Genomic DNA, 21,571 nt, shown 5'->3' on the forward strand with positions numbered 1-21,571 from the left:
GCTTCCGCTAGTTTTTCAAAACAAATTATAACTTTTCCCAAAACATTATAATAATCATTTTCTCCCATCATTATTTTCTTAAATTACTGCATTTTCTGAAACAACCATTTATTAAAAAGGCGGCGGAGTATACTAGGTAATTTCAGGGATTTATTAATATATAAAACAAACTAACTGTAATTTCAAGGCAATTTAAAGCACTTTTTTTTTGCTGATACGTACCCCGTTCTTCTTGAGTAAGACCGGCTAACATTTGGTAAAATATATGGTAATTCTTCTCATTAGGAAGTAAACGAATGACCCGTGTCTGAAAAAAAAAATGCATGTTTTAGAAAAGAAGAAAATAATATATAGCAATCTTGATGTTTTGAAAGTTATTATCAGAAAATAATTTATTAATTAACAGATATAAATAACATTAATATAAATTAATATACAACACCTGCATATTTCTCAAAAGTTATTTAATCCAAGGTTAAGTGAAAAATCTTTTGTTGCAGTTGTTTCTAATGGCACTTGTCATAGACAAGCCCACTGACTTTAGAATTCAATGATTTTAAGCCAAGGGTGCGTCTCTTGTTTCTCAGTAGCGCCATCTAGGGCCAAGAGTACGGCTTAGCTACACACACGTCACAACCCTTTTTACGGGGCGGACTTCATTCATGCATTTCATTCACTCATCCACAGATCGTAATTTAGACTTGAATCAGAAAACGATCACACCTGATGCAGTACCCACAGCGGTATTACTCTCGACATGGAGGACTTTGTGACCACGACAGATTTATACATGCGCCAGTCACCACCACACACGGAGAGTCTTCGGCCGGCGGGGTTCGCACTCGCAACCCAAGGGACGCGAATCCTACCAACCAGGCTATCCCGGCCATAAATTGTTTTTTTGATTAGCACAATGGATTAAAGAAACAATAAGGTCCTTAATACTGAAGCAAAATAATAATATTAATTGATGATTATCAGCAACTAGGTGTAAGGGAATTGAACAATCAATTTTAAGTTTTTGATGTGAATTATCATGGTTTATTGATTGCACTTTGAAGCTAATAAAAGTTTGCAAATAGTAGGAAAAGTTACTTTTTTTTCCTACGAGAGTTTTTTTCCTTAAAATGACAATTATTTTTGCAATATCTGTTACTAGAAATAACTGAATTGTTATTGAAGCCAGATAACAGCAGCATATTGTCATATAAGGAGACCCTTACAGGACAGTAAAATTCACTATAAGTATTCGTTTTTTTTTTTTTTTTTTTAAGGTTTGTGCTAAAATATAAGGTATTTATTGATATTTTATATGATTTTAGTGAATATTTATAGTGAATTTCAGTGTCTTATAAGGGCCCCCATATGCTACTGATAATTCTAAGGTATTGTCATTTAAGTTATTGTAAATAAATTTCAATCAAATGGATCTGATTATCACGTTTCTGTAAATTTCGTTACTTATGACAATATTTCTCAAACACTGAGACTAAACTCCAAAGAGAATGGATGGATTCATTTAGCTTGGGAGGTGGCAAAAAGGGTACATATAAGAATATACTCATATACTCAAAATTTATTTTCTTGAGGGACTTCATAGGTTTAATATATTAGTGGGTTTATGCCATTCTTTGAAGTCAAATATTGTTATGAATCTGCAATATGCGTAGTTAATTTCGTGATAAGGAGGAGAGTTTTATAGAAATTTCTAACGGATACGAATGAATGGATACTGTGTCACTGACCCAGCATTGACAACAAAAATGAAGTATCCAGAATATTTGAGAATTTTGGCGATAGCACTTCAGGATTCAAATTCCGACGTTTGTCTTCGAACGTAGTTACCCTGTCACGAAGGGTATAAAAATATTACAGCAGAACAAATATTAGTGAATCGAATCGAAAGACATAAGTTGAGTTTTAAGCGAGTAGCCGAGGGAATTCTTTTTTGAAGTATTGATCTCCAAAGAGTCCGCTCGCTTCTTGGTGTTGTGAGTGTTTAAGACTTTATGTTCTTGTGCCTCTGATTTCGAAAGACTGGTTTTGTATACGCTTCGGCTCTATTCTCTGTTTTTCCGTGTTTTCAAGTAGAATAAAGTGCCATTAACCGTTACTAAGTCTGTTGAACTTTGTAACGCACACCCTCCATATTTAATTTTCTCCGTAATAATCTGACGAAGGTATAAACCCATGTTAAGGACGTCACACTCCCTTACTAAATAAATATTGATGACGGCTGATGACGAAATATCATATTATGTCCCGAAGATCATTTACTCTCACACGCTAATGGTGTACGCTAGGAAGAAATGAGGTCGAGAAAACTTTACTATTCTTGTAATTATGAATTTCTTTAATATTATCAACAAAAAAAATCGCAAAATTATGCACATCCAACTGTCACAACTCTGCAAGTTTTATTATGTTGGACAGGAATTCTCAAATTGAAAATTTTATTGCTTTTAAAACTGTTTGCTTCTATAGCAGTATCATTATTTCGTAATGTTATGCCTACCTGAGCATTGTTATTGAATTTTTCCAATTACTTTTATTAAAACAAGTTTATTCACGATTATTGTCATTTAATACCTCATTGGCTTATCTGGTTTTCTTCTTTATATTCTTATTGGAAGACATTTCTATGTCTATACTTAACTCTTCTAAGTGTATACTGATGGAGTCAAGGACAATGTAAAAGATAAATAAGGCCTAGAATCTAAAAAGTTTAAGAACACTTACTATACATTATGGATCTAATTATTCAAACATGTCCATTAACCCTTAACTGGGCACGTGCGGTCTGTGAGACCACTAGCGATGGATTTTCGGTCACCCCTTTTCTATTTTTAACTCAATTGAATGGATTGACCCTGTAGCTTCCTGTTTTGTGACCTTCAATACACGTGCACTTTTTCAATCGATTTCAGGTGATGCTTTTTAAAATAATTCAGTTATTTCTTTAAGCGCGGTCTCTGAGACCGCACTCCCTGTTAGTGTCTCAGTGATAAACAAGGCTTAGCAGATGGCGCTAAAACTTGGGCCCCGAAATATCATCCAATTTACTGATCCTATTACATAGCAGTGCTCCAGATACTTTTAAATGAAGCAGAAAGTGATTTTAGTGATAAGGATAATTGTACAGAAGAGTTTTTCGATGAAAGTTCGCATTCAACTGATTCTGATATGTATGTTCAAACATAATTAATTTTTCTAGTGATAATGTATTCTGAAAAATTTATAAAATATATTAATATACCAAGAGATATATATACAGAATTTATAGGTTGAGTTTTATACTTGTTCTTAACCTGTATGTTTAAATTGCTTTAGAAAACTGTGCAATGAAAATCACACATGCCGATAAGAAAAAGAGTCAATTTTACTCATTGTCAATTTTTTTCTTTTTCATATAATTGTTGAGTTTTGGATTATATTGTCTTCTATAAACCTTTATATACTTTAAAAATAAATATTATTTAAAAAGTAAAAAGTAATATGTTTTTTCAAGAATATTATTTATTATAACATGTAATTTGAGAAGAAAATGTATGTTCCAAACGCATTTACTTCTTTCAATGATAATATATTTCGAAAAATCTGCATATCAAGAAAAATATCTGCAAAATATATTGGCAGTTTTTCATACTAATACATTGATTAGAAAATTTAATTTGAGTGTAAATGAAATGCGGTCTTGTAGGCCGCGCCTCCCCAGTTAAGTCCTAAAATTTCACCTCCCCAGTTAAGGGTTAAGAAAGAATTTCTATATATTATCTAGAGGTGCAAAGATACAGAAGCAATGGGGCGAGAATAAAAATGGGTCTTAGAAAGAAGCTAGCGTTTCTGTAATTTCTTAGAATTGAAATATGAAAAATAATTCTTTGCCTCTAGCGTCATTTATACCCGTTAAAACGCAAACGGCGATCAGAAGTGCAAAAATTCATATTGTTATTCTCACTAACCTCTGAACACATGAGTTGGTGGAAATTTAACCACTGAACACATCAGTTGGTGGAAATTTAACCACTGAACACATTAGTTGGTGGAAATTTAACCACTGAACACATAAGTGGTGGAAATTTAACCACTGAACACATCAGTTGGTGGAAATTTAACCACTGAACACATTAGTTGGAGGAAATTTAACCACTGAACACATAAGTGGTGGAAATTTAACCACTGGACACATCAGTTGGTGGAAATTTAACTTATGACTGACATTTGTTTCAAGTATTTATTAAACATACGTTGAATTTAATTTTTATTTGAATCGCATCTGAAATATAATATAATTATCTATATTTTAATGGAATGGTTTAGACACGAAAATTGAAATTTATAATGAACTAATTTTTATAATATTATAATTTTTTCTATCTCAGTATATAATCATAGTTATTGATCACTTTACCTGATCCAAAAAGTAACAATGAATTTTGGTTCTGTAGAGAGCTCCATCAGTTACCTGCACTTCAATAAAGTGACCCTAAAATAGAAAGAAAATTGCAAAAAATCACCATTAATAATCACAACAACAAAAAATCTAGCATTTAAATGGATCCATCAGAATTGAGCTGACATCTTAATCAAAGAAAGAAAAAACAATATATAAAGGCATACATCAACAATATGGAGGCTTTTCAGAAATATCTAAAATTGAAATTTGAATAAAATGTTTTGTTCAGAAAATAAATACTCATATACAGTATATTTTTAAATTTTTCAAGCATATATTTAATGGCTTATTAACACTGTTATATAAAAAACAACAACAAAGAAACAAATATCTTTCTTAGCATTTCAAAAGCATTACCATAGAAATACCATTAAACGTGATCATCTGTCTGCTAAGCATCTCCCATTTTAAATGATACGTTCAATCATTCGATTAAAATATGATATAATGTATATAAACAAAAATTAGAATAAATAAGATTTGAACCTCTCATTCGAAACATAATAGCATTAGATGTTTCAAGTTTGATACGCCTTAGATTATTTTACTTTTAAATTTGAACCCTTAACTAAACAGCAGCAAAACAGTTGTTGATTTCACACCACGCGAGTGTATGAATGCAATAACTAAAACAATTAAAAGTATTTTTGAAAAAACCTTGTAAAATTGTATTGAGACTAGAAAAAAAAAAAAAAATTAAGCAGAAATAATTTTTCATGTAATACAAATAAGTGCATTAATATACTGCGACATGATATTAAAGGGGGAGGAACGTTTCTCTTTTTCAAGATAGAAAACGTTAATATTTTGATTAATTTTTAATGTGTGGAAAAACTCACAAAAACTCCTTTCTCGATGAGTATCTTCTACCCTAGAAGCAACTTTTTTCAAATGTAATATGTTCGATGCAATACTTTATACTAAAGAAAGTTTTGAAGGATTTTTGTGACATGCGATTGACAGATGGCATACAAACCTAAAAGCAATATCATGTCAAAATAAGAAACATGCATTCTCACATCAAAATGTAGAATTATTTTTATCTTTATTATCATGATTAATTAAGAATACATCGTGCGAGAAGCAGTTATTTGCTCCAATTTCAAAATTGTCTGAGATGAAGATTTAACACCTTCGTCCTTCTGGCAAAGGGCATTTCAGCTATTATTTAAGTTTGGGGGGTGACAAGGCAAGAAAATGTCAGTTAACCTCGTAACAATTTGTTCTTGCAGATTACAAACAAGTAATGATTTTATGAGTGCTAAAATAAGTAGTCCGAGTTTGACTGAAAGAAATATAACATACAGGCCTAGACAAAACTATGGAGGTAGTTTTGTGGAAAGAGCTGTTCTGTGATTTGATGGCTTGTAAAAAAATATAATTAGAAAGCTGATTTTATGAAGATTTAATGCAAAATAATAGTCAGTTCAACTATAATCGCTATGATTTAAGGATGTTAAATACTATAATTTGTGGATAAAGTTTGAATGCTCAATTGGAGTCCAAGCTGTATGAATAGTATGAAACTTCAAGCATATAATATTTTGCCATGTAACAATAAAATGTTTAAACATAAACAGAATTAAGATACAGTTATATTTAAATGTGGCTTTTAGCTCATATTCTTCCAATGCTGGAGATATAAACCCATCAGAGAACCGATGGGACAGTTAATAAAGCTTCTGAATCATGGACAATCGTTGTTGTTATTTATGACACTGTCATAGACAAGCCCACTGACGAAGTCAGCGATTCTAAACCGAGTTTTGTGCAATAGCTTCTGCGGGTAATGTCCCTTGAACAAACGAGGATAGAGGTCTGACTTTTAGCTCATATGATGATGACACTCGCGCACTCGCTTGCACAACCCCTTTTTACAGGGGGTCTCTTCCACACACCTCACAGATAGAACTCATGGTAAAGAAAAACCATGGAGCAACCCGAACCAGGTCTCGAACGTGGGACGCCCAGATCACGGGGAAGACTCGCTACTCCTAGGCCAGGATGACAACCAAAGTTTTCTTCTTATGATCATTCATTGATTCTTCATATAATTGCACTTTACTATTAATTTAAGAATATTTTTTTAACTTCTACATTTTTAAAGGCGGCAGAGGATTAAAAAAAAACTCATTTCAATCAATCGGAGGGTATTGTGATACCATGACTTACACTAAAATTGAAATTGAAATAAATATTAAATGGCACAGTTTGTAAATTTCAATTTTCCTGTGCGCTACATCAATTTCAAGAAAATTATCTTTCCAATGATTGATAGCTTTATGCTATTATTCCGAAAAAAAAAAAAAAAAGGGAAGAAATAATTTTTTTCCCCAAAAAGATTCCCACGGTTGTGAACCATTATAAATATGGATATCATCATCATTATTTTGCATAAACCGGTATTTCTTCAATTCAACTGCAAGAAATAAACAATGACGCTTACATTTAATGTTTATCTAAACTCCCCCGATGCGTTCATCGCTTTCGTATCTCGCTCTGCTTTCACAGAAGGCGAAATGTCAATACATTCCAACATTGTTATTGTTTTGTCCCGAACAGGTTCTGGAAGCGACATTCCGCGGCGATTCCCTAAGATCGATTACGGCTATCGTCCGACAGGTATGCCCGCATATCTGATATTTAAAACTCCTAATTAAAAATCTCCAGGGCTTTTTTCAATTCAAAGGCTAAATAAAAAAAATTGTGATGTCTTAAATCATGATTTTATTAGTTACTCACACAACTACTTAGCTCTCGTATTAAAGATCTCGGATCATTTGATAAGCGGAATGATGAGAATGATGATTACGTTGCCTCGCCGCTGAACTCCGGTTGATAAAACAGGGGTGTGTTGGAAAAAAATTGTTTTCGTTTTCGTTAACTCAAGCATGCTGATGATGGCATGTTATTAAAAGAATATGATCCTATTTAATCTTTGCATAACAGTTTCTCATGTTACTTAATTCATTCATCACCGCAGATGAGATAACCTTGACGGGTGAGGGAATTCGCATAGCATTAGTGACGAGGTAACTCGCCTTCTATTAGTTAATGTTATGTTTAGATGAGAACACCAATGGAGCAGCGACGATGAAGGCAAGAAAATGGCATAACTTCCCCGATAGCCAATTTTGGACCTCTTGCATACACACAGTAATTTCTTGCGCACATTGATGATGAGTTACTTGACAATTAGCAATATTCACATAAGTGATAAGGTCGCATTGGATTTATTTTTATTAATGTTATATTTAATTATAATAAATGTTCCCAATGAAGCAACGATTAGAAAGGTAAATGGAGAGATTACAGTTGCTTCACACCAGTTTTAACCTGTTACCTTAGTCTCAAATTTATTTCATGAACACACTGTGGACGAGTTATCTCGAGAATCAGTAATATCCACATAACATTAGTGACAAGGTAACACATCTTGCATTCAGTTTAATTTGTGGCTCCATTTAACTTAAAACACCAATGGAGCAGCGATTATGAGAACAAATGGAGGCATTATAGTTGCTTTAGGCATCAGTCTTAGCCTGTCACCTTAGTCTCCCACCTATTTCATGAACACACTGTGGACGAGTTACCTCGAGGGTCAGTGATATCCACATTACATGAGTGACGAGGTAACATATCTTGCATTTAGGTCAATTTGTGCCATATTTAACTTAAAACAAAAATTGAGAAGAGATTATGAGGACAAATGGAGGGATTGCAGTTGCGCCGGGCACAAGTTTTTGGCCTCTGACACACACACATTGATTTCATGCACACACTGAAGATGAGTTGACTTCGAGAGTCAGTAATATTCGTATTAACATTACTGACGATATAAATCGTCTTGTATTTATTTTAATTAATGTTGTATTTAATTCAAAGTACAATTGGAGAAATGATTAGAAAGGTAAATGGAGGGATTATAGAGGCTCCAAATGCTAGTTAGTCTTGCACATATACAAGCCGATTTCGTGAACCTTGACATACATTCTTCGACTGTCAATAATATTTGCAAAGTGTTAATAATGAGGTAACTCATCTTACATTTCTTTCAATTAGTTTTATAATTCATTCAAAGTTCCAACGGAACAGAAATTATAAAAACAAAAATAAAAGTTATAGATGCCCGGGAAAATTAGTTTTAATCCTCTTACACATATACATCATATTCATTCGTCCAATGGAATATTCTTTTTAATTCTTCCATTCATTTGAATTTAATATGAATTAGTGAGAAAAAGAAGTCCAAATTCAATCTTTTTTCTTCTTATTATGAATCGCTACGATAAATGTAGATATAAGCATTAAAAACATGATCCATAATATGACAATCCATTATCATTTGTTCCAGGAATATTTTGAATTTGAATAAACATAGAAGAACAATACTGATCGAGATATCTAAAATAAATATTGATCGAGATATATAAAAACTTGATATCTCGATTTGAGAATTTCACATTAGAACTATAATTCCTACTGATTCGATTCAAAATAATAACTTAACGCTTAACGAAATGAGACAAAAATTTTTTTTTTTTAAATGTTTTGTTTAAAAAAAATTGAAGAATCTGAAAATAAAAACATTTTGCGATCCTAACATTTTTCTATGCAATCTGTTTATTATTTAAAGCAAGGTTTAAAAGTCTAATCCAATCCCTATACTAGTTTTGGATAGTTGGAAAAAGAGAGATTCATATCCAGACAATCTTGTGAGACGTGCTGTTAAAGAATGCCAATGGATACACAGGCATCATCATCTTATTAATAAAGTTCCAGAAAGTAACAGAAACGTTTCTCTGAAAAAAAACTAACGACTTTTGTATAGGATTTTCAGAACTAGCCTTAACTTAAAACCGCAAGTATTAAACATAATAATTAATGAATGTTTCCGAAATGATCGCATGTTGCGCCCCAAGCAAAAAATTCATACCCGGCGCCTCTGCAGATGTTTCCGGAGAGGGCCTGCCGCATTAAATAACAGTGTCTGAAGTTTTTCCGCCTCTAAATATTAGACGGCATGTAGACGCACATGTAAATTTGACTCTAAATGCCAGTTACCCTGATTAGTTCACTAGAATACTGTTTAATGGGGTTTTATATGCCTGAAGGTCAACAGACTTAGCAAAACCAACTCAGATTAGAAATTTTATAAAATTCCCGAGGGACAAAAAACTTGTCTGCATATTTGATACTGAGTTAAAATACATCGTTTCAATTTTTTTTAAATAATTATACGAGGCGTATTCGGAAAATACGCATTGTTTAAAGAAAGGCCAGAATTTTTTTTTTCTTTCAATTTTACTTTTTCATGAAAGAGCATACCTTAAGCAATATTTCTGTATAGTTTCCGCCAATATTTAAATACTTGTCGTAGCAAGTTACTAGCTTTTCTATACATTTTTCACAGAAACTTCTCACCATTCCATTCGAACCCATCAGGAACACACCTTGTGATAACCTAAGCGGTCTGTAACAATTTGTACAAAACTGTGCATGAAATATGCGGAAAATCGTCTGAAAGCGTTGTCATTGTGAAAAGTCTATTCTCATGGATTTTTTCATCAACTTTCCTCTCCAGATCATCGTTGACAACAAAAGGCCGACCACCTCGAGCCTTATAGTAGACATTTGTTCGATCTTCATTAAGCATTCTAACCCATTTTCTCAACATTCCATCACTCATCGTGCCTTCACCGTAAACATCTTTAACTTGACGATAGATTTCAGCCTGTTTCACATTCATTGATGTCAAAAATCGAATTAGAGCACGAATCTCACACTCGGCGGACTACTAATTGTCTTAAACATTTTATATGTGTACAGCAAACTGAAAACACAATGTAGAGAAACCAAAGTGGCGTCAGTTAAAAACCAGTGAACAAGGAAGACTAGTGCCCATGCGCGGAACGCCGACTGCAGCGTTGCAGCGGCGGTACAAGGAAACTATACTTATTTTTCGAATATGCCTCGTAAATCGGGAGGATTTAATACGTTAATATCCCATTTGGACAAACAAAAAGCACGTCGATTTTGGTGTCCATTTCAAGAATGTCACAGTTACGAGGTAAATATAACTGGACATACCATTTTTTTATCCAATTGCCGGTGGGCTGCGATGTCACCTTTCATCTCTTGCAAGTAATTCCAAAAGGTAAGGTCTCCGAATTTGTACAACCCAATTATTAAAACAGAAGGAAATGTTTAAGGTTGAAGAAATAAGAGTTCGTAGAAGGCAATGCACGAAAGCCGCGCCTATGGTGATTTTTCTTCGCGATTTTAAATGAAAATCGCTCAGTTTGACAGCTCTTAATTTATCTTGATTTTGTGGAAACCAGTATCAGTTCGTATTTGAATAGATGTTTAAAACTGGAAAAACATGCGAGTAAGATTTGATTAGTTTTTGTTCTCAGAAAAAGATTGTTCAATTCTTTTTGTATGGATACAATGTTATTGAAACCTGTCTTTTTTCTATCCCTATTATTGGAAGGTTTTCAATTCAGTGGCAATTTAAGTTAATAGTTTGACAAAATCTGTGAGATGTATCAGTAGGTCCAATGAAAAGTAGTCTTGAATATGTTTCTAAAGTGTTTGAAAAAGTTTATATATTGGAAAAGAATTTAAGTTTTAATACTAATAATTTGCAATATATGTAATAAATTAATAATGCAATTTAATTTCACGTTTTTTTTTTCTCTTTCGAAACATGTGGAAATAGGCATTTTTTCATTCAACTGACATTTTGCCAGTCACAAATTTTTACGAGATGTCAGTTTGATCACGTGATAATTATAATCTAATTATTGATTATTTTTATTTATAATATCATTACATTTCTGAAAGTTTTAATTTTTATTGATTTACTATATAAGTATCAGTAAACAGCAACAAGGTTGCCGAAAATAGTATTAACAGGTAAAAAGGTATTGACACTTTGCAGTTAAAAAAAAAAAATCTGGTTTAAAAAAAAAGAGAAGTCGAAACTACTTATATATCCATATAACAAGCAGAAAAGTTTGGTTAGTTGTTGAAGTTCATCTGTGGAAAGTAGTCTTTGTCTAAATTATGCAATACCAAAAAAAAAAAAAGTTATGACGTTTTAATTACTCTTTTTAAAAGCGAGACCCAAGGAAATAGAAATTGTTTGCCGAGTTACGTTTTTGAGAGAAGAAATAAAAATATATACATTTTGAGTAAATAACACGCAAATTAAATAAGAATTTTTTTTTATAGTATTTCTTAAATAATACGCATTCCATGATAAACTAAGATGTAGAAAAGACACATTTCGACTCGAACGCCAGGATTGTTGGTAAGTGCCTATTATTCCATAAGTTGAAAGCTAACAAAATCTTTGTTTAAGTCAAGTAGATGTACCTAGAGATGCATAATCCACGATTTTTTGAATAACAAATAATATTGCTATTGTTATTTTTAAATATGCGTTCCAAATATCTGTTATTTCAATCATATTATTAATTAAAATTATTATTTAATATTAAATATAAAATTTATTAATTGTAATTAATACTTAATTTACTAATTTAATTAACGTGTGATTGAATTAATTTATCTGTTTCAGCTTATTTCTTAAATTTTATTTTTTTTCTCAAAACTATTTATTTAATTTATTTATTAGAGTGAACCATTTTCTGGAAAAGATGAGTTAAAAATATATGTCATTTCTTGAAAATGTTTTCTTTAGTCCAATATTCTACCAATAGATGGCGGCAGCAGTAAACAGAGTACATGTAATCAAAGTCAATCATGTCACGAGCAATTAAAAATGATCTGTATGGAATAGTGCATCACCAAATACGAATATCGGTCACTCCCGTAAAGTGGAGCGGTGACTCCGCACTTTCCAGTGAAGCCTCGCACTTTCCGGTGAAATCACCGCTCCGATAAATTTCAGTGATATGCAATTCAATGATACGATACGATAATTCCAATAACCGGTCCGTTCACTTTTCAATCCAATCACAGATTTCTTTCGAGAGCTTCCGTTGGACAGATCGTATCGTCACCGCTCCGGCAAATTTCAGTGATATCGTATCGATTGTTAGTTTCTATCGTGATGCAAAACCTGTAATCGAAATATTATCAGTAAGATCGTATGAAGGATTTGAATCACACCCCTCTTTGAAAAGTATTGATCACTTGTATTTGTGACTTTTTGATATTGGTTACGTAATAACTGCTCTGAAAATATTCGTCATCCCTAGATGTACCTCTGCAAGGGATGGAACTCTAATGACCCTCTTTAAAACCTTAGACAATATTTTACAGACTGAAAAAAATGCTGCCGTAGGGTTGTTTGCATTTGAGAGTTGATCGAACTTTTTATAATTGCTTAATTTAGAAAAAGAAATTACCGAAATTGGATAGGTAAAAAATTAGATAAATTGGCTTAATTGTATAAATAATCTTTTTATATCCTTACAAATCCAATTTTCTTTAAAAAAAGATACTGATTAAGAATCAGTGGGATAACCCTTATGTAAAGTCATTGAACAGAATGTAAATTCAAGACAGAATTTTTTTTAAAAAAAAGTCTCAGTATTTAATCGTTAACAAATATTTTTTTAAGCTGCCATTTTAAAAAGCAAGTAAGATAACAAAATAAAGCCGCGAAGCGAGTAAGGCTCCACTAAAAGCCATTAAATCAGAGCTGACGATTCCCCCCCCCCCCATTTTTACTTAGAAAAGAGCCGTCTTGAAGATAAGATCTCCTTAAGAAAACGAATGAGATATATAAATTTTATATTCCAGCGGACAAGACTGTAATCTCAGTACCTCGCTATCTTTTGTAACACGGACTACAATAAAAATTCCATATAATTCAAATCAAATCGCTCAAAATCTAGGACTAGATGAGAAAGTTTTTATCGAAAGGAAACAACTTGCGGTTTGCTTCAGATACTAGAGACAGTGCGCTCTTCCGGCATTTATCCAATCAGATAAACAGTTACTTAACTCCCCATTCTCCCCTGTCATCGCCCACGCAAAACACCATTTCTGATTGGATTGGTTTCAACGTAAACGATAGGCGTGTCTATTTTTTTTCGGTGGTGATTGACGTGCCCTGCGGTTCTCGGGGAGCCAATGACCAGAAGCCGGAGTTCAGCTCTCGACTGTCTACACATTCCAAATGAGATTTCTTTTCAAATCCAACTTCTCTTCGTTCATTATCTCTTCATTTATTTGTATTCAACCGTTGCGACTGCTACATTACAAGCATATGTCACTGTCACTACAAGGTAATGGGGATCCCAAGGGCATTTAGACGAAGGTGTATAATGAAGGACATAATTGCCCTTGCCCTATAATTATTAAATGGCACTGCAGTTTTCACTAGCTTCGTCAGAGCTCATTCGACCATAGAAATATTGCGGACAAACATAGGTTTCGGAAAAAAGGAGTCAGAGAACTTGGGAACATTTGGTAAACAACTAGCAATCGATGGCGTCAATCAGTCATGAGATTCTTGCGCCATATTTCATATTCATTCAGTAATTAATTAAGGATGGAAAAAATGTTACTCGTGAAAAAAATGATCTTGAAGTAGTTTAGTCAGTAACAATGTAAGTTGATGCACTGGGTTAATGTAATGTATTAGGTTAAACTATACACGTTGTATCATTATAGTTCCGAATATAATTCGGTTGCAGCTAAACATACTAAGTATGTGACATCAGAATTAGTTTTTAACATCAATAATAGATATTTCACAGAATAAATCTTCATATATTGAACTTAGTTACTCTATATACAGTACACTTTTGAGTATCCGGTTCGCGACTATCCGGCCTAACTTTCTTTTATCGTAATTAAATGAGGAAGGTAAGGCGTTGAATTAAAACATTACCAAGGCTTTGAAATTGTTGCCAATGCATTTTAGCCCATTTCTTGGGCTAAAATCTAAAAGCAGTATTGTATTAAAGATTATTTCGAAAATTGATAACTGAAGTTTTGATTTCTATCTTAGGGTTATTTATTTTATATCTGTGTAATCATTTATCAGTGAAAAGTAAAATCAGTTTGTGTCAATTTTCATAAGAACTAGGCCTACGATTTACGTTAATGTGTTGTTTATGTTTTCTGCATTTAAGTTAGGCATTACAGAATTTATGTTAAAATGTAAACAATTCTTATCCTTTTACTACCTTTTTCTCAAATAAATTCTTGAAGCTTGCAGTACAGTATATAAACACATATAAACTAACAATACAGAGGCTTCTATTTTAATTCGACGCGTTACCGACAACTGCTTCAATGATTCACAATGCGTTCACATTGTGATAAATGGAGGGCTTAGTACTCAATAAGAATAAGCGTATTATAACAGTGAGTTTTGGTAAAAAATCTTTGTCTTCTGGTATTGGTGGACAAAGAAATGAGCTCATAGAACTCCGGCCTATGCGGCTTTTTTGTTATCCACTTAACGGTCCGCCACATTAGGACAATTAAAAGTGTCAATTTAAATCACCACTACATTCAGAAACGAAGTTTCTTTATCGCAATATTTAATCAAGATATGGGATTTCGGGGTTCTGCTTTATCAATCTTATGAGTCAACTTCTTAATTATAATCTCTCCGAAACCATTATAACAAGCAATATTTGGTTCTGTTCCAAATAATGTTACAATTTGAAATGATAGCTAACTACCTTTAACCTTTTATATGTGCATGCTATAAATCCTTTTTTTGGAGGGGGGGGATATGTCTATGCAGTGTTGATATTAATTTTCATTCGATTTCAACTTTATACTTTCCAATTTCGAGTGTTTACGAGAATACTAGTATTGGAGTGGGAGTTTCATTTAGAGAAAATGTTGCTTCAGCAAATTAGGCTAATTAATTCATTTCTTTGCCTTTCGGGTTTGGAAAAACCAACTAACATATATGTCCAGTCAATTTAAAAAGGTAATTTAGAAAAAATTGTTAAAGACTAAACTACATTTATCCAATATTTTGATTGAATAAGCTTAACAAACACTTTATATATTTGTACCATAAAAAATACTAATGGAAAATATAATGCAAAATAAGCCACATCGATATTTCGGAGCAAATCTGTAGAAAATGAACTTTTTGTTTAATCTATAATGCAGATTATTACAGTTTTGTTTGTACATCTCCTTGTGTTTCTGCTTCATTGTCTGCCACCTTTATGCTGTTTAGAATTGCGTTGAAAGGAATGATTGTTTTGAAGATTAATAAAATTTAAGGATAAAAATGTGAAATCCTTGAGTAAATTCTATTGGAAAAAAACAGTGCAGAGCTAACCTACTTCAGTAGTTTAGCGTTAATAACAATTTATGCGATTTTCTTTTATCTGCTGCAATGAAAATCTATATCTTCTATCATTAAAAAGGAGTTACTCTCACTATGTAAAGCATCCAGGGTAGTCTGAATGACTAACGAGCAGAAGATAGAAAACTAAAGGTCAGGTAATATGAGTCATTATTTTCTTGATTATACTCTTTACATAAGCTGTTTCCATAGCCTACGCACAAGTCCCATGGAAGTATGCCATAAATGCTCTATACTTTCTGCCTTGAAAATGCAACGATACAGTGCTGTATTCAGATACGGAGAGTGACGTTTTAGGAAATGACGGTATATATTCGAATATCAAAGACTAGCGAGTGATGGATAATAATATATGTGTCAAATACACGCACCGTGGGAATGGCGTCAGTGGTCGGATGCCAAAGACCACGGTCTTCAAGCATGACCTCAGGTAAGTCACAGACCACAAGAATAAGATTATAGAAGGCACTTCCCCTAATTGAAGTGGTGGTAACTATCTCTAAACGTTACTATTTTTACCAAGAAAATGAGAACCCTGACTATGAATCGGTAATTTTTCATTCGTGTACTAATTCGTAATTCGTGTACTATCCTTTATTCCATCCATTATTAATTAACGACTTTTGTTTAGGATTACACATAGCAAAGTAGGAGACAATGAAATATATATATACTGAGCTTTTCAGTATATTCGGGCCTAAAATATATTAATAAAAGGTCTGATCTCTGATTTGAGGGAATTTATGCTACATTACAAGGAGAAAAAGAAATTCTCACTGCCGCACCTTTATAAGGCAGAAGAGAAACTATTTATTTACGTATGTACAAGTAAGAATGAGAAAACAAGTATAATAAACAAAATTGCGCCATCTGGTGTGGAAGACACAAATTACTTCAATCTTATACAAAGATAATTCTGATATTCTTTAGAAATGAAAGAACAAATCAAGAATTCTCTTAAAATACTATTTAAAAGAATTACAACTATAATTAACTATTTCCATGACCCACTATTAATGAACTACTTCTGTTTAAGATTGTACATAGCAAAGTGGGAGAGCAATGGAATATATATATAGACTGAACTTTTCTAAAAGGACCGATCCCTGATTCAAAGGAAGTTCTGTTACATTATAAGAAGGCAAAGAAATTCAAATTATCGCACCTTTAGAAGGCAAAAGAGAAACTATTTATTACAGGAAAAAAGGGAGAAAACAGTTATAATAAACAAAATTGCGCCATCTGGTGTGGGAGACAAAAATTACTTCAATCCTATACAAGGATAATTTTGAAATTCTATAGAGGCTAAAAAACAAATCAAGAATTCTGGTTCTTTTTTTTTTATATAGCTTTTGAGGGTAAAGACCCTTGAGCACCCGAGGGCAGAAGTCTGACTTCTAGCTCAAATGAAGATTGCACACACACACATTCGCACGCACAACCCCTTTTTACAAGGGGGCTCATTCACGTACCTCACATACAGAACACAAGGAAGAGAACAACCACTCCCGAACCAGGACTCGAATCCGGAAGGCTTAAATCACGGGGACGACGCACTACCCCTAGGCCAGGACGCCGGTAAGAATTATGTTAAAATACCTTTTAAGCAATATACAAATATTATACACTCGAGTATTCGTCTATCTACACCGGCGCGCGTGTGCGTGCGATAGATAGCTAATAGATATGTACTATATTAAAAACGTAGAACGTTATTTATTTATTTATTTTCATTTCTAACTTCAAACAGCAAAACAATACAGAATAAATGTATTTTATTTTGAAAATATAGGAAAATCTAAAAAACAAATCCAGTCCTTGAAGATAAGACGAATCCAGACCTTGAAGATAAGACGAATAAAAGCATTGTCTCTGTTATAGAATTCATTTTTTAACGTTTCTCTACATTTAAAACCTTTAGAAATACTTTTGGAATCAATAATCAACAAAGTCTTGATAGATAAAAACATTTACATAACTTAACATTACTTCTAAAAGAAACCACAAGCAAAGCACTCCCTTGGAACGAAACCTTATTCCATTAAACAAAACGAGCATACTTCTAAAGTTAATGACACCAAATTACTCGTCCATAGATTAAAACAATAAATAGCTCCATCATGCCAAAGCAGCAGCGGTAAAAGATATGCACAAGTTGGAGGAGTGATTAGGTAGCATCATGTTGTCGAAAATAAATCATCCGCTTTTATATTATTGCCGGCAACCGTCCCTTTTCTTTATTTACTTATTAGCCAGCATATACGTCCTGGGAACATGCTATTACCAGGGAATTTAATCAGGGTAATCGATTAAATGAAAACGGCCCTTTCTCCGTCCTTTTTTGTTTCTGCAAGCAATGATTAAATCGAAAATCCATCATGCGAAGATGGCGCCTCTGCCCATCCTCGACATTTCAGACGAGTGATGAGGTCCGTACTGTTATCAAAGAGGGACATCCGACAAGGATGACCTTGGATCATTGACTCTCGGAGGACATTTCGGCTCTAAAATTAATATCGATGGGATCTGGGAGAAATTTATTAACGTCGGGAAGTGGATAATCATTTAAGATAAGAGCCACGAGAAAAAAAGATCGGTTTTGGGGGACATTATCAGGATGTGAGGTGTATTATATTTAATTACTGCCTTCGATTTTTGACAGGAATGTATTAAAACGAGCATCAGATTTGGCAACAATGCAAGAAATTTAAACCTTTCTAGGGCCGTGGGAAGTATGCTTCCCACCAAATTTACCAATCTTAGTATGAATTTATGTAGGTTGGCATAAGTTCTGACAAATTTTTTTAGTAAAACAAAAACTAAGACGCTTTAGTTCTTTATTTTACACAAAATGATGTGTCTTGATTTGATACTTAATTAATAATTAACCAAATTAATTAATCAATCAAATTAAATTTATATATCCCTTTTCTTATTCTAATTTCAAGCCTAAAAATATTTTAACATAATATGACTAGAAAAAAATGGCCCTTTAAAAGGTTAAGGTAACAGAACATTTCGAAGTCCGGAAATTTTTCTTTTTATCGTATATTTTGAATATATCGATATTATAAGGAATTGAAATTATGAAGCTAAATTTTTATTTTCTCTCATACGAGGTATTCAATTTTGTAATCGTCAAAAAAATTAAAACTCGACATTTTCACACATTGCAAGTACTGTTAAATCAAAAAACATTTTTTAATATCAAAACACATTTTTAAAATAAGTCTCTCTCTGTCTGTGCACACAAAAGTTCATAAATGCTTTGGGCTTTTTTTTTAATTGATGAAATTCGGTATAAGTACTTTGTACCAAATTTGTTGATTTCTATTAAATTTTGAACGAATTCCATCCAGACCAAATTTAAAAATACAAGTGAATTCGATAATTGCAAAATGTAAAGATTTTAGCGGGAAAAAAAATTTGGTACACAAATTTAGCATCTGAAATATAAATTCTTATAAAATTTGGAACCAAATCTGCGAAAGGGTTTACCATCTGTTAATCTATACTTTCCAATATATGCAAACGCAATGACTTAAATTAATAAAATTCAGATTGTGGCCTTATAATTGCAAATAAAGTTCAATGTCAATCTTTTTTTTTTTTTTTTTTTTTTTCTTCAATCAATCGGGGAAAAAGGCACCCAAAAGACTATATTCAATAAAAATTCTAGATTCACGTCAAAGATTTGCGTAGAGTTTGCGAGAAAGTTTAAAGGAGACCACTCCTGTTGGTTTCACTATTGTAATGTGAATGGTATTGGTTACTTTAACCCTTAACCCTTTTAATATGATATAGACATTATTAAAAATTTAATTTGTAATAAGTAGTTGGTAAATTATTGAGAGAAATATTACAAACATTAGGTAAAATATACTTTTATTTATTTATTTTTGTATACGAGTGTATAAGATATACGTATTGGAAAACAACAGCAGTCGCTAAAGATATATATTTTTCCCCCTTTCAGTAAGCGCAAGTGCGGTCATTGTAAGTTTCTCTTATGGATCTTTTTTTAGAAAACTTTAATTTCTCAGTTAATTGATACTTAATTGCTCTCTTCCAGTATTCGTTACCTGTATAATTGTTAAATTCTTTGCTAGCGTTGAAAACAATAATAGGTGATTGGAAATTCCGATCTATGATTAAAAAGAATTACAGATAGTTTCAGTCATTGACCACAAACGGCGAGAAAGCAATCCCCCCCCCCTTTCTCTCTCGGAATTCTATCTTAGGAAGATATTTTGGATTTTTTTCTTTTAGTTTAAATGTTAAGAGACTGACTTTGTGTAATTGAACTGAAAATGGGTATACATGTTAATCATGCACGAAAGAACAAAGAATTTTTTTTGAATGACTGTTTTTTATATGCCAGTTAGAAAAAAAAAATTCAAACGAATTAAGCAAAATTCCAAAGTATAAATAATTTTTCAAAATTCCAAAAAGGAAAGAAAAAAAAAATCGTGTTAAGAAAAAATAAGATAACATGTAAGAATGATTCTGTTGTATAAGCTAGAAATTTAATTCTTTGCTACCATTTCATTTTATTTGCTCATTTTTAATTTCCGGCACATGTACTGTAACTGCCGGAAAATGGGATCTCGTGTATTTGATAAATCTATTCATTTCAGGGAAAAAAAAAAAAAACGGAGTGAAAGAACACTTCCGATTTACAAAAATTTGAGTCTGGAAGCTATAATATCACCTTGATGTGATAAATGCAGTTTATTTTAGAGGATAAATTTATATTCTTTTAAAGAGGAAGTTTTGTAAAGGAAAAGCTCTTCTCTTATTAACTAATCATATCTAAACATCCACCAGATCAAACAAATTTTTTTTTTCTTCTGATAATCATATTGTTAATCATGTGTCATCTTCATATGAGCTAGAAGTCAGATTTCTGCCCTCGAGTGCTCAGACGCCTTCATCCTTAGAAGCTACTATATAAACTCGGCTTAAATCGGTGGTTCTGTCAGCGGACTGGTCTATGCCAAGTGTCATAAATAACAACAACATTAAAAAAAGTTGCCACATTTTTGACTTTTTCATCACTAATAAGCCTGAGTAAGTTTTATATTGATGGACAGGTTTCTATTTCAAGCGAGAGGTGCCCTATGTAAAGTGAGTTATCACCAGAATCTTCTCACTTTACATCCTGCATCCCTAATTAGAAACAGAAACAGCACGATCGTTTCTTGTTAGTAATGAGAGGGTTTAATAACATCAAATTATATTTTTATATAAAAGAAATTTCTTTAAAATTTAAAAAAAATAAACTTTTCTGTAATGCCAGGTTTATTTCCGCACAACTTTTTTTCTCTTAATTTATTAAATTTAAAAAAAAAATTTAATGTATTTCATGACAATAATTTTCTTTGTTTTTGTTTCTACCGACCTAAACAGTTTAAAGCTTCCACGATCTTCTGTTATTTGTAACGAGAGTTTTATTAACTTCAAGGCACATAATTTTATAAAAACATTTCTTTGAAATTAAAAAAAAAAAAAATCAGTGATGCCAATTTTATTTACTGCTCACTTTTTTTCCTCTTAATTTACTAAATTTTTAAAAATATTTTTTAATGTAATTCACGGCAAATATTTTTCTTTGTTTTACTAACTAGATTTACGCTCATGACCATTGCGAGGACGTTAAATAATATTTTTATGTGCATGTTATCACTGTTATAAATTTAAGATTAAATTTTAAAAGTAAAATAATGATAGATGAATGAAAACTAAAACATTATCATGTTATACTGTTTCACACTATAGATAAGTATCTAATTAAT

General features: G+C 32.3%; 1 protein-coding gene across 2 annotated transcripts in view; it reads right to left on the minus strand.

Moving 5' to 3' along the window:
* LOC129989047 (unconventional myosin-VIIa-like) overlaps nt 1–21,571 on the minus strand; it is a 282,890-nt gene that overhangs the window by 25,377 nt on the left and 235,942 nt on the right. For both annotated transcript variants that reach the window (XM_056097359.1, XM_056097358.1), the window contains 2 exons: nt 4,412–4,486; nt 223–307 (listed from right to left, as the gene is read on the minus strand). In XM_056097359.1, the coding sequence (XP_055953334.1) occupies nt 223–307; nt 4,412–4,486 (160 nt within the window). The remainder of the gene's footprint in view (nt 1–222; nt 308–4,411; nt 4,487–21,571) is intronic.

Source organism: Argiope bruennichi, chromosome 10 (genome assembly GCF_947563725.1).
Source record: "Argiope bruennichi chromosome 10, qqArgBrue1.1, whole genome shotgun sequence".
Taxonomy (NCBI): Eukaryota; Metazoa; Arthropoda; class Arachnida; order Araneae; family Araneidae; genus Argiope; species Argiope bruennichi.